The 13,318-nt window shown below is 37.7% G+C and overlaps 4 protein-coding genes and 1 non-coding gene across 5 annotated transcripts; 2 read left to right on the forward strand and 3 right to left on the reverse strand.

Annotated features, from left to right (window-relative positions):
* Positions 1 to 1,438: 1,438 nt before the first annotated feature.
* VCUG_01739 (uncharacterized protein) lies at positions 1,439 to 2,548 on the reverse strand (the record flags this gene model as incomplete). The annotated part of the gene is made up of 1 exon (XM_008076565.1): positions 1,439 to 2,548. One exon carries the CDS (start codon positions 2,546 to 2,548, stop codon positions 1,445 to 1,447), a length of 1,104 nt encoding a protein of 367 aa, XP_008074756.1. The 3' UTR covers positions 1,439 to 1,444.
* A 1,281-nt stretch (positions 2,549 to 3,829) lies between these two features.
* VCUG_01740 (uncharacterized protein) lies at positions 3,830 to 4,105 on the reverse strand (the record flags this gene model as incomplete). Its single annotated transcript, XM_008076566.1, has 1 exon — positions 3,830 to 4,105. A coding segment is annotated over one exon (276 nt), but the record flags the coding sequence as incomplete, so codon positions are not given.
* Positions 4,106 to 5,766: 1,661 nt separating this feature from the next.
* On the reverse strand, positions 5,767 to 7,773 carry VCUG_01741 (uncharacterized protein; the record flags this gene model as incomplete). The annotated part of the gene is made up of 1 exon (XM_008076567.1): positions 5,767 to 7,773. The coding sequence occupies one exon, from the start codon at positions 7,771 to 7,773 to the stop codon at positions 5,767 to 5,769; it is 2,007 nt and encodes a 668-aa protein (XP_008074758.1).
* A 2,401-nt stretch (positions 7,774 to 10,174) lies between these two features.
* VCUG_02816 lies at positions 10,175 to 10,247 on the forward strand. The gene has a single exon. It is a non-coding gene; the product is annotated as a tRNA-Arg (tRNA).
* Positions 10,248 to 11,105: 858 nt separating this feature from the next.
* Positions 11,106 to 13,227, forward strand: VCUG_01742 (uncharacterized protein). The gene has a single exon (XM_008076546.1). The coding sequence runs from the start codon at positions 11,407 to 11,409 to the stop codon at positions 13,153 to 13,155; it is 1,749 nt and encodes a 582-aa protein (XP_008074737.1). The 5' UTR covers positions 11,106 to 11,406; the 3' UTR covers positions 13,156 to 13,227.
* Positions 13,228 to 13,318: the final 91 nt, after the last annotated feature.

Below are 13,318 nucleotides of genomic sequence, written 5' to 3' on the forward strand. Positions count from 1 at the left end.
TTCTGATCAATAGTTTTTCTTCATCGGTCACATTTTCGTTTTTGGGATCTGATTTGGATTTGGCGATCAAATCACATCTACAAACCGTATAGAATTTATGTTCTACGAACTCTTTGTCTTTCCAATCCCAATTAATAAGTAAATCTTCTGGCTGTAACAAAAGCTCTGATTTATCATAAACTACCAGATATTCTGTTTCCTCGACAGCTTTCTCAATATATTTTGGATGAAATAATAAAACAAAAAATGTGAGCAATGTTCTTGATTGAGTAGAATTGGGAACCATTGAATAAAAAATGTACTAACAAGGTGTAATATGATATGCTCTTAAATACTTCGTAAAACAAAGCAATATTATATTTATGGTATATTTATCGTTCTAAAAGTATTATTCCCTATTCAACCTTATCATTGACAAACGTTACGGTATCATTCTTTTTATTAGTTACTTTAAAAAGCATAGTATAACATTGTTGATAAAATTATTCATTATCAGTATGGTGATATGTTTTGTTTTCGATCAAATTTTTTTGTCACCTTTTTGGCTCTGAATAGCAAAAAACAATTCTTACTAGAATTAGAACTTATGGATAGAAGATACTATTTTCTTTGTTTTCTGCGTCTCTTTTCCACCAAAGTCTAATTTACAGACTGTTGAGGCACTATTTAGACCATTTTTTGCACCAATTCTTGAAATTATTTACATAGCAAAAAATTATAAGGTTCTTTTTGTGATCAGTGTATGGTAACATGGTAAATAATCCACAATTTGCCGTATTTGGTTTTTTCTAGAATAATTTTTTACCACAACAAACAACACCATTTCGCATGACGAAGCTTATTTACTAACTCAATACATAAAAAAGAAATTATGTGTTTTAAGCGGGATAAAATAGTTGTAACATTGATCAATGAAAAAATATTCATAGATCACTTTGTTAGTTCTTTTTTGAAGATTATTATCGCCTTCAATGTTCACTATAAGTAATAACAGAGACATACTTACCATAACTACTACTACACTCAATTTTTGTAATATAATGAGCATCAAAAATGCAGAATCTAAAAATTTGGCGCCTATTATAGCTTTATTCGGCACCTGATACTGTACAACATGTCTTTTTGATTTTGTAGAAAACAATTCTCGAATTTTTGTACTGGTCCTTTGTTTTCTCTTGTTTTTCAAAGACTGCACTGCTGTTTATGGCTAATTTAATACCAGAAAATGCACAACCGAAACTAGCATGCCAAATAAGTTGAGAATTGATGCGAATCTAGGGAAAGCAATACGTTACAACGTATTGTTGTGATGAACGAGTGTAGTTACAATCTTTTTAATGACTACCATTTGCTCAGGAAATCAAAATAGAATAACTTCTAAACACAAAAAATAGTGTTTTGGTGTACGATATGTTTATTTATGGAGTAAAAATGGTATTTTCTTCTACGTATCCTCCTCGGCAAATACATAAATCCTGTAAACGCACGTGTGGTCCCTCGCACCATGATTGGACAAAATGCCGAAATCGAGCGCTTCAAAGGATGTATCATTGTGCAGCTCAAATTCTTGATACCTACCCGCTCCCTCATACACGTACTCACCAAGATTTTCTTTTTTATCGCCATTAATTCCCATTATCCTGATATTTTTAATCGCACTCGCATTCTTCTTGCTAGCGGGATGGAACAATTCAATCCTGACAATCTTAAAGGGCCTAGCAAACTTGAAAATGATGTGTCCCTCAGTGCCACTCATAATAAAACAGTTGCCCAGCTCCAAACCTTCTGACATTACACTATTTATGTGACGCCCACTTTTTTGGAATATCAAACCGTAGTAGTACGGTTTAGCACTGTTCTGAATATCAATTATCGTGCCCTCTTCTACTCTACCCACATTAAACACTCTTTTAGCTGGTTTTTGAACCGATAACTTGCTCACCACATCCTGCAAACTTTTATTCTGTGCACGCAGCAGTCGAATGTCCTTCTTATAATCCTCCTCGGTTGTGTTATGTGCTCTGTTGAGATACGTAACGATGAAAATCGTAAGAACTGAAACAAAGAGAACCACAAAATGCCGTTTTATAAAAGATGTTGTTTCGTTCTTTACGATACATGTTAATCGACAGAGTTGTGATTTGGTACTATCATTTTTGTCTAGGAAAACACTTCTCTCATAATCAATGGTGTTACAGCCGGTGATTGCCGTGTTATCAACATGTTTTTCTTCGCTTCTCTCACTGGAATGTTCATCATTATAGTGGTTTTGGTGTGCATCATCTGAGACCTCGTACCGATCGTGATCACTCTCATTTAGTTGATTATTTGAACCTTCTTCGTGCTCATCGTTTGTTATTTTAAGCCTGTTTTCATCGTCATCATGACCATGATCTGCTTGTTTCTCGTGAAGCCCATTGATAATGTCAGTGACCTTTTTCTTCAGAATGTTTGGTTTGGCAGACTTTAACGCGAACGAGTCGTCAGAGTCTAAGTTAAAACTTGATTCAGGCGTTTTTAAAAGTTTTAACATTTTTCTACGGTCCATCCTGGGGGTACTAACCACCATTGACAAAAAACATGGCGTGAATCCAAATATATTGTGAGGTGCGAATTGGCAACAAACAGCTAACATGTCGTATACATGTAATTATTTGGTTAGAATGAGAAAAAAAACAGCATTGAAGCAGTTATACCACTTTGTTGTATTTGGACTATATAAAAGGGACAGAATGTCAAAATTAAAAGAGTAAAAGATTTTGACAAGGCATGTCGTGATTGGTCGCAAGTAGAACTGCTGAATTTCTGTCTTATTCAGAATTTATAGACAATCATATCTCACTAAAATAGTTTTTTAGCACCCATGCTGGGTTAAATGGTGTGTAATTATCATAGAACGTGTCTAAACGTAATACATATAATATTGATATAAACACGGTATTATAACTATATCTGCTGTCAATGACATTATACAGGAGTAATATTTGTAGTTGAAGTGTAAATGACAGGATGAAATTAATTTATCACATATAACATCTATTTATTGATTGGCTGGAAAATAGTGATGTACTGGCGCTGATGATATGTACGAATATATCCTGTGAAGGAATATGTTCAATAAACTTAATCATGGTATATAAAAGAAGTACGATGTGTTTGCACAAAAAAATATAGGAATAGTTATGGTAGAATGAATAATGAATTTATTTACTGTTTAGATGGTTAGTGGCAGAGTATTTTTTGTTCATGAATTTTAAAGGTAGGTGATCTGCCAGGTAAATAATCCTACTTCCTTGTCATTCATACAATAAATCGCTATATTTACCATACATAGATGAATACACGTAAAAATGGCTTTATATAAACGAATAGTATCATAAACCGAATTGAGTTTATTTTAAGATTTTTTAGGCTATTAGTCCTATACGATAAACCGTGCATGTCATCAAAAAACACTTTTACAGACACACACCAATTATCTTGATATTTGCAAGAATCGTGCGCATTCCTGGTTTATTTATCTTTTGCTATTTAACAGACATATTGCTTAGCTTCACATCCTACGATAATCCCCAAGATATAATTCTAAAGCCAGCAGACAAACGAACAGACCATATATTGCGAAAAGAGCGCATGCCAGCTCAATTTCAAGCTTTCTATTCCTTATTTCGTAATTGAATGATATTATAATTCACTAGCTACGCTATCTCGTTTGCACAATGGGTGTATGAATGGATAGTTGATCAAAATAGCGCTTTTGAGTACAACTGCAACATTAGGTCATTCCTTTCTACTAACTGTTCTGTGGTTACAAATCAATAAATCACTTTCATTCCAGTAGCTCATTATACACAACATTTGTTGTGTATACTTTACCATTCTCATGCTTTCCTTGGTCTCCATTGTCAGCAACATACACCCTTAGACCGTTTGCATAGCACACTCTCGACAATACGTACAACTGACTATGCACAAAGACTGGGCTGTGCAGATAAACACCTACCTTGTCAAATGACTGACCCTGTGACTTATGGATTGTCATCGCAAACGAAAGAAGAACCGGAAACTGTCTTCTCTTGAGTATGAACGGCAGCTGTGTCTCGCTGAATATCATCGCGATCTCGCCCGTTGTAGGAACATTATATCTGTTAATGTCACGATGAATGTTCTTGTTTGACTCCACATTTACCATCAGCATGTTTCCTTCACGCACTGCACTTCTCTCAACCTCAGCAAGATTCTGCATACGGGTTGACTTCTCTTATTGTCCTGTCAATATTGTGTAGTGTTGCTCTGTCACACTTCTCATTTGCAGGGTTTCTCGATCTCAGATCTGTGGCATCGTTTGTATCAACCACGTACAACTGCGAGTATCTCCTGTTAGTGTTCTCAAGCGGGTTTATGTTGTATGTGTTGTGGTAGACCTGACCATGCACCCTGAAGAAGTACACCCCTCGTGTGAATTGCTCCACATTTGCACCCATCGACGCAAACGACAGGGCACTGTTGTACGATCGTATGTTGGCCTTGAAGTTCTTATATAGTTGTCCTGTAGTGTGTAAGCCAGCTTGCCGAAGTGACAGCAGCTCTTGTACATGCGTCTACGGTGTGTCTCGTCTTTAAAGTGCATTGCCGAGCAATTTGCACAGATCTGGTTGAGCTCACCAGCATAGTGCTCGGCTGTTTCACTTTGTACGTGGTAACCTTTGCAATCAGTACTTTCATCAGATCCATCGCCACCGGCAAGACAATCATCTGATGACTCATCATCGTGATGAGATTTGTCACTGCACTCACCCATGAAGATGATGCTATTCCTAAGATTTAATGCTTTTTTACTAATTTTTTTGCTTATCTTACGCTATAGAATCCGAAAAAACACACTTTTCTGGTCTGCTGAGGCGATCATGGTCACTAGCCCTTAGTTCATGTAGGAAAGTAGTGTACCATCTGCTCAACGCCTTCATTATAACATAGAGATGTACTGCAATTGCAATGCTGATCCTAATATAAGCCATAGTTTGCACGACTCATCGAAAAACTTTCTTCTCGGGATTTGCAGATAAACGTGATTCTCGGTAACCTAACACCCAGTCAGGAAAGCGTATTCGATGCTCAACCTATTGTTATTATTCTTAGAAGAGATGCCATATTGTTTCTCTCTCATACTTTCACAGAACGACCATTTTCTCATGTCAATATCTGTCAGGCAATAGACAAACATGAATGTGCTAACACCCATTTATTAATGTAGAACATCAGTTGCCCGATCAACAGCAACAATTTTCTAAAACAACAGAGGTTAATTGATAAAATTAACATGTCTAAAAATGCTTGTCACGCTTCTACTGGTGCATGACAGCTAGACTATCTCACAACACACGGCACAAATCGCTTTCTTGAATCACATGTCATCCGTAGTATGTTATAATAGATCACAACATTATACCAACTCTTACTTTTGTAAATACTTCATTACTGTTAAACATGACAGAGCAGTGATCTCAACGCAAGCGGTTTTAAATCGCTTTACGAACCAACAAAGATCTTAATTGTTCATATCAACAAATTTTCTGCAGCAATGGTGTTGATCATGTGCAAGAGACACAATCCATTATACTTGGATTGATAGCATCTTTCATGCTATTGATACATCTCATCAATATGTTATAGGTTGCTTGAATACCATGAACAATGAGACCCGAGATCATTACAATCATAAAAGAGAAATGATCAGCACCAGAATATCGAAAAATAACTTAATTTTTACTTATGAAGCTCGAAAATTGTTTGTTCTTCATCGCACTCATCTGACCACTCGCATCGTTCCTTAAGAGATCTGCACTTCTCAGAAAAAAGCTTACGAAGAATATGCGCTTCTTCTACAGAAATGCAAGAACTCTTATAACAGATAATCAGTACATCAAGCTGTTTGAAAGTTTCAAAAATATTTTTGATCAAGCTATTTAGCAGATCTGGCGAAATTTCTGATAACTTCTGAATTCTTTCTAATCTTGTCCAAGAATCTATTGGTGCTTCAAATATCACCAGTTTCTTAATACCTGCGAAAGCTTCAAAATCTTGACATAACATAAGTTGGATTAGTTCTTTATAAGCTGAATCTAAGCCTATATGGAGAGTGTGGAGTTTTAGATGCACCACATTCCTGCTCTTCACCAAATTCTGTTTGTTTGAATCAACTTTCACAGATCGGAATTTGTCATCATTTCGATTGGCGGGGCTATCAGATAATAGAAATATGGATCTACCGTCTATGTAAAATTCTTTCAGCTCGTTCAAAGGTTCTATCAACCTTACCAATTCACTAATGGTCAGCCTAGAATTAACAAAAAGTTTTTCTATTGGTCCCTTTAAACTGCTTAGTTGCCTCAATACAAGTTCATACTTGACATTCCAACTTCTTACAAGCATTTCAAGATGTTTCAACGTTTCCAGTTCAGTTATCATCTGCATGAGTTCTTTATCTACACGCCAGCAATTTATTCTCAGTGTTTCCAACTTTTTCATTTTTACTTCAATTGTGCTTTTATCCTTCAACTCCAAATTATTACCGCCAGCATCAATTTCTAAAACTTCAAGAGCGGCAAATTTTAGGTTAAATAAATTGGAAACATCACAAACATAACAAATCAATACTAAATGCTTGAGTTCATTTCGGTTAATTTCCTTTAGAAAATTGACAGCGAGCTCTAGATCTCTTGTGTCAATTGTTAAAAATTCTAGTCGAGCACCCTGACACTTAGAAGACGAAAGCGGTAGTCCACAATAGTTCTCGCCTAATGATAAATACCGTAGACCACTTACTATTTGTTTACTGAGTATAACACTCGCACAGTCATCCATGTTTACCGTCAGATTGCATAGTTTTGTGCATTTATTTAGATTGATTTTGATCGCCATAGAGTACTTTCGACCTAAAGCATAAGATGATAAGTATTCCACATACCTCTTGCACTTACTGAAGCAGATAGTCTTATATGACTTTGCAAAAGTCACCTTAATTTCTTCCCATTGTTGCACAGCTTTATAAGTGAGAAAAACACATTCAGTAAAACTTAGACTTTCCAGTTTCATGCTACTCACTTTCTCTAAAAATTCATCCATAACTAACATATGCTTCACTTTAAGTGTTCGTAATTTACGAACCTTTTTGAGACTAATGAAGTCTTGCACTGTTTTACAAGATTCACCGTTCCGATGTGCATGTAGATGCGTCAGGTTTAGAAGATATAAATCGGTAATGAAATCAAATTGCGGCATTTTATCACCGAGATTGGCATCATACAAATTTTTTGAGGAACTACGAACAATAACTGTCAAATATACACGGTCGAGTTTTTTAAAAATACCTTTCATCCTCTTAATCTTCTTCTTGTCAATCAAAACCTTCAATCCTCCCATTGGCTCTGCATTATCTTCCTGTTGAGCAGAAAAGTATAAGCTGAACTTCTCTGCTTCGTAGATAAATTGTATTGCCTTTGAATACTCGTGATAAAAGATTTGCCTGTTCATGTACCTGTTGCATCTTTTTAGATCCTTACCGAGTGTTTGATTGTTTAGCTCCTTGAGATATTTCACAATGCGGGCACATTTTTTGTCCGATTCTTGCTTAGGTCCATCCAGTAAGTGTTCAACATCATACTTAAGTTCTTCCTCTGTGTACACGTATTCTGAACCGTCATCACCCTCTTTAATACTTTTTTTGGTACATAAACATTGATGAATCAACAATAGTTTGCTGACAAAAATCATGGGATCCACAGAATTCTTTCCTTTTATAGTTTTAAATTTGTAAAAATGATAAGGAAATTCATTCTTATCGGCAAGTGCTTTTTATTCATCTCATATGGTTGTTGATCATGTGATTAGAGGAGAATGCCAGCATTAAATATGAATTTTTTGACACTAACAATACTGCTGCACACATTTTACAAGTTTAGTGTATTCTTTTCTTATTTATGGCATCGATCACACAAAATAGGTCTGCTTTTCTCATCAATCTGTTACAGAAAATAATGAACTAGTTGTTTGTGTGAACGAAGTATTCATGGTCAACACACTGTTGTTAATTGTACGCACTTCAGTAAGATGCATGAGTATGATAATGGAAGAATAAAAGTATTGTTAAGTGATCAGTACATTGCTGTTAAACACATATTTTGCTTTTGATCAGAAAACTCATATTGTGATTGTGTTGCTCTACCTCAAGAAAAGCTGAAAGCTACATTACAATATGCAATTATCAATGCATTATCATATTTATGTTTATTACAATGCATGTACACCAGTTATATTGTGTGTGCTAGTATCACTGCATTACTTTTCCTGTCATCATTTCCATTCCAAATGAATTTCTTATCATCAAATCAATTTGAACAAATATTGAACATAAATGTCATCAATGTTGTTCAGCTGATGTTAATATAAAATGTCACCTGCATTAGTTTTTCGAACATTGTAACTATTTAAAGCACTGTTTGAAAGTATTTTTTACTAGTTGCTGAACAAACCGGTTGTAATAATCAGTACTCGTCTTCTTTATGCTCTTTTTGCACAATATTATAGCTACATAATGTGCTAGTATTCTCATGATAATCCTTAGATGATATTTCGTTGCCATTTCACAATCGATATCACGTGTTGTAGAGCCACAATATAATTGTTACTAAACTGGTATTTAATTAAAAATATTCTATCGTAACAACATATTTACATATGGTTGTTGACTAGGAATGAGCGCCAATCACCGTAGTTTGGATGACCATATTGCATCTTTTTGACAGGCAATTGGAAAAACTGTGTAAATGACAGCAATATAAAAATGTTAAATGTGGTATTATAGTGTGATCAATTTTATTAGTATTGATTATGCAAATATTTGTGGGATTTTGTAGCAATTTTACAGCACAGCTGTTTTCTCTCAAATTGATATGTTATCAGCAAAAAGAAGAAAGAGATGTACCAATATATTGAGAGATGAGGCTGAAGCTAAATAAAGCTAAGAAAACAATACAATGCAAAGCAACATCCTAAGTTTGGGAATAACAGCTACACCATTTCTGTCTATAAAACAGAGAAAGTCAGATTATCTATTCAATGATACTTCCTTCTCTTAATATGTCATATTATTGTCATCCAACTACTTTCGCCTGTCTTAGACTTTTGTTAGAGGTCACTAAATTAATTTTTGGCAAGCAATAATCATTCATTCATTTCATATAATTAAAAAGGCAACTCGCAATCTGATTGTCCAGTTCTGTGAAATAAATTATTTGACCCTTCGAGAAAAATAAAAAATGTTCGTTTCATGTATTTGCACTGAATAAAGACTCAAAAGTTGTTGTACAACTCACTCTTTCTGAAATGCCCTCAATTGTTTTCTACTAACAACATCAAAGTTACACGATCACCGAATAGTAGCTAATTAATTAACCGCTACTATAAAATCTTAAACAATAGAAAAAACATAATATGGCATATGAAAGGAAGAAAGTATCATTGAATGGATAGAGCACTTTTTACCGTTTGATAAACGTAAATACCGCAGCTAGTGTGAAATACAACGATTGCATGTAAGAGCTGCTTGAAGTTCAGCTTTTTTCAAAATACGCTTTTTATTTTTTTCATTAAAAGTACGATTCTTTACCCCTAATACTTCAATTACCTAGGTTTGTGGCAGTTGATCGTTGTTTTGCAGTGAAACAGACTCATTTTTAAGCTCTTGCTTGGTACATTCGCCCATTTTTAACACTGAAAGATGGCCGCTAATGTTGATTTTAAGAGATTCTCATCAAAGAAATGTGTTTAGTCAGCAGCACAACCGGTGCACCAGGCATAAATACAGTTGCTATGCAGCATTGATAGTGCAAATTGGTCTGGAGAGAAACCTCGCATGTCTTGATGCAATAGCCACTTCTAAAATGGAGATCTACGATACGCATGTATAGCATGCCATAACACCAATTATAGCACACCTGAACGAACTCAAGCGATGGTGTTGCAGGAGCAATACTCACAGATAATACGATCAACAAAGCTGTTATACACTGAAGAGGTAACCTTTAAACATACATCCTCTTTCGTTTGGAATGGGTGTTAGTCTGCATGCTTTTCATTTCCGTGTAATATGTAAGCATATTATGTGTTGTTGCAAGTCCGCTTAGCTCAGCTGGCAGAGCATTGCCCTCCTAAGGCAGGGGTCAGGGGTTCAAATCCCTTAGTGGACGTTTTTTACAAGTGATACTCACCAGTCTTTCACTCCTATTCCCTCCGGCTTGTTTAAGTTTGTCCATCGCAGTGCAAAACGAGTTATAAGGAGTTGTCTAGCTCACGCTTACGTTTCATGAACATTTCTCGCTGGCCATTTACCAAAAGATAATAATTACGAATAGATGCCTCGTTCATACGAGGTAATTGCTACGAAATATTCTCTAATCACCTTGTATTCAAACGTGTTTTGCTTCGTTCACCCGTGTCTCATTCAAGTGGTCGCTGCTTTAGAGGAACACACGTTACTTCTATCTGAAAGGTATATTCGGTAATTGTTACATGGCAGTATGCAGCAGTGTAATTCTTACCAACATTACTTGTAAAGCATTGCAGCTCTGTGGATCATATCGGTCCGATCGTTTCACACAGTACATCACGATGTATGCGTTAATTTCTATCAGAAGGCCTGCACAAGGCGCGAATAAAACCGTTCTTCTGCTCAACCCAAAATTCTGATTTTATCTAACGAATGAACTCGTGAAAATGCCCAAAAGGTCCTCAGGATCACATCAAAGGAATGTATTGGCATAAATACGCTTAAAAATTGAGAAGTAATTGTATGTGCGATGAAGAGCAGTGTCATCCATAGAAGAGGGCCCTGACCAGCACAGAATGGTGCGTGTCACGATTCACAAAATGCCTGATTGTTAGCGCATCTTGTGCTTAAGGCCAAACATACTTTTCAAAACCAAAGACCCAACGATAAGCAGCATTTCAAATAAATAAGCATTAATTCGCTTGATATAGCATCGTTCTGAGCGCAAACCGCGTTTGATAATCCGACAAATATTTTTTGACCCTCATGTCAGGTTTGAGTAAAGGTAGAGATCGCTCTGCGATGGAACCGGTCATTTGAACACCTCACATTCGCAGAGACGCACTTCGCACCAGAACAGCCATATCTGCCGATTGTCGCTCATTTTTTGCCGATAACACAGGAACGTGCAGGGAACGTATTTCTTGTCTGTGCATCATGCACCTCACCTATCGCTCTTCCACTGCATCCGTATGATAACTGACCAGTAGGTTCTCTAACAGTGCTGTCCAATAATATTCGTGTGCTCGCCAAGAATTATTTGTCGCAGCTCTCCTATTTATGCATAAATTGAAAAATTTATGAACCCATTTCGAGAAACAAAAAAGATGAAGTTTTCTTTTAGACACCCGAAGGGCGGAGAGTTTGGTAAAAAAATAATAGTGGCTGAGAATTTCATCCACCTCGATTTTATGCATGACAGAAAAAATCGTGGCACGGTTTTGGTGGGCATGAGGAACAACAGAACGACCCTGGTAACCCTTAGGCTCAAAAATTCGAACGGCGAGAGCAACATACCGGCACAGATGGAAACATGGGAGCATATGTTCGAGTTCAAGATACGCCACGTGATCGCAAACATGGTGGACCAGAACGGCAACGACGTGTTCATCATCATTGAGGATGTGAGCGATGCGCGTGTGCGCATGCACCACTTCAACTTCACCACCAAGGAGACAACTCTGCTACACGAGTCCGATATGATGCCCCTCAGAATGGTGAATGAGCAGATGGATGCGTGCTTTCTCATCAATGACGCAAAAAAGCTCATGATACTTACGTTGAAGGACAATTCTATAGATAATAAATTGGTTGAGGTTTGGAACGCGTCGGTCCAGGGAATCATGGTGAAGGATCACACGTCTGCATACGTCGATGTTGACAACGACAACAAGGCTGACATAGCCCTGGACGCACAGGATGATGACGGAGTACGGGTCTTGATTCTTGTTTTGACGCATCCGAGCACCATCGATAAAAAGATACAACGGCTGGAACTGCCAGATGGGTCTGGACCGCTGATATTCGAGGATCTCAACGGTAACGGAAGGGCCGACCTGTGCTACGTGTGCACCAGCAGCGAGGGCAACCACGTGATGATTCATTTCAATCAGTACGCGAGCGAGGGTGATGAGGTGTTCTCGCACGAAACAAAGACCAGGAAGATTGATCTTAGCGAAATGTATCCCGAGTACGATCCCGTAGTGCGGGTTGCCGATCTCGGCAACATGCCGGGCGGCATATTTGTGTACGACATGGAGCTGAAGCAATATCCGAACATCGTGCTGGTCATGGTGAACAAAACGACGGGCGAGTACGATCTGAAGATACTTACGAGCGTGACCGAGAAGGACGATGGCTCGTTCTTCTCTAGGAAGAGCGAGAGGAAGGATGACATTCAGTTTGAAATTTCCAAGTACAGAAAGGCCCTGCCCCTCGACTACAAGCACATCTTGTCGGTGAGCTGCTGGGACCCGGACAGCCTCGGGCGGGAGGGAATTCTTGTGAACGCGGTCAACGATGGCAAGTACGAGTTGGCGTACTTCGAGAATAACCTGGAGGTGAACCACTACAAGCTCTCGCTTATCACTCTTGATGGACGGCGAATTGCCGATGGCAACATAGCGTACAACTGTCCGATCCCTGGCGTATCGTATCGAGTTTTTTTCGACAACAAGACCCTGGTGAACAACCAAATGACGCAGTCCACGTTCCTTCATCTGAAAAAGCCCATTGTCACATTTGGGCTGGGATCAACGAATATGTTGATCAAAAACATACAGATAGGCATTCCGCACGCCACGAGCATAATGGAGGTGGACCAGAAAATAATACCGAACTCTGATCTGGTGTTTACGTACAGGAACGGCAAGATATCGATCGAGCTTCTGTTGAAGTACGGTTACTACATTCAGATCGTGTTCATTGTGCTGCTGGTGGTGCTCTTCCTTAATTTGCTGGTTGTCCTGCTGTTCAGGTACTTGGAGCGGAGGAAGAAGAAGCTGGAAAAGAAGAAGGAATCGTCCGCTTTTAATTTTAAGGCACTGTGAGTTTGGCGCATTTGTTGTAGCAGGACTCGCTGAGGAACGGCTATCCTTGGCGATAAATAAAGACATTTCTTGATTTTGTGCCGTGCTGTCCGCAGTGGCACGGAAGAGTCCTCTTCATCGGTGCTCTTAAGCTGTAAATTTATATTTAGCAGCGATACGAGGA

The sequence above is a fragment of the Vavraia culicis genome (assembly GCF_000192795.1).
Source record: "Vavraia culicis subsp. floridensis unplaced genomic scaffold supercont1.30, whole genome shotgun sequence".
Taxonomy (NCBI): Eukaryota; Fungi; Microsporidia; family Pleistophoridae; genus Vavraia; species Vavraia culicis.

What these genes read in the sequence shown, in the direction of transcription:
- VCUG_01742 (XM_008076546.1), top strand. Translation starts at nt 11,407, where the DNA reads ATGAACCCATTTCGAGAAACAAAAAAGATGAAGTTTTCTTTTAGACAC.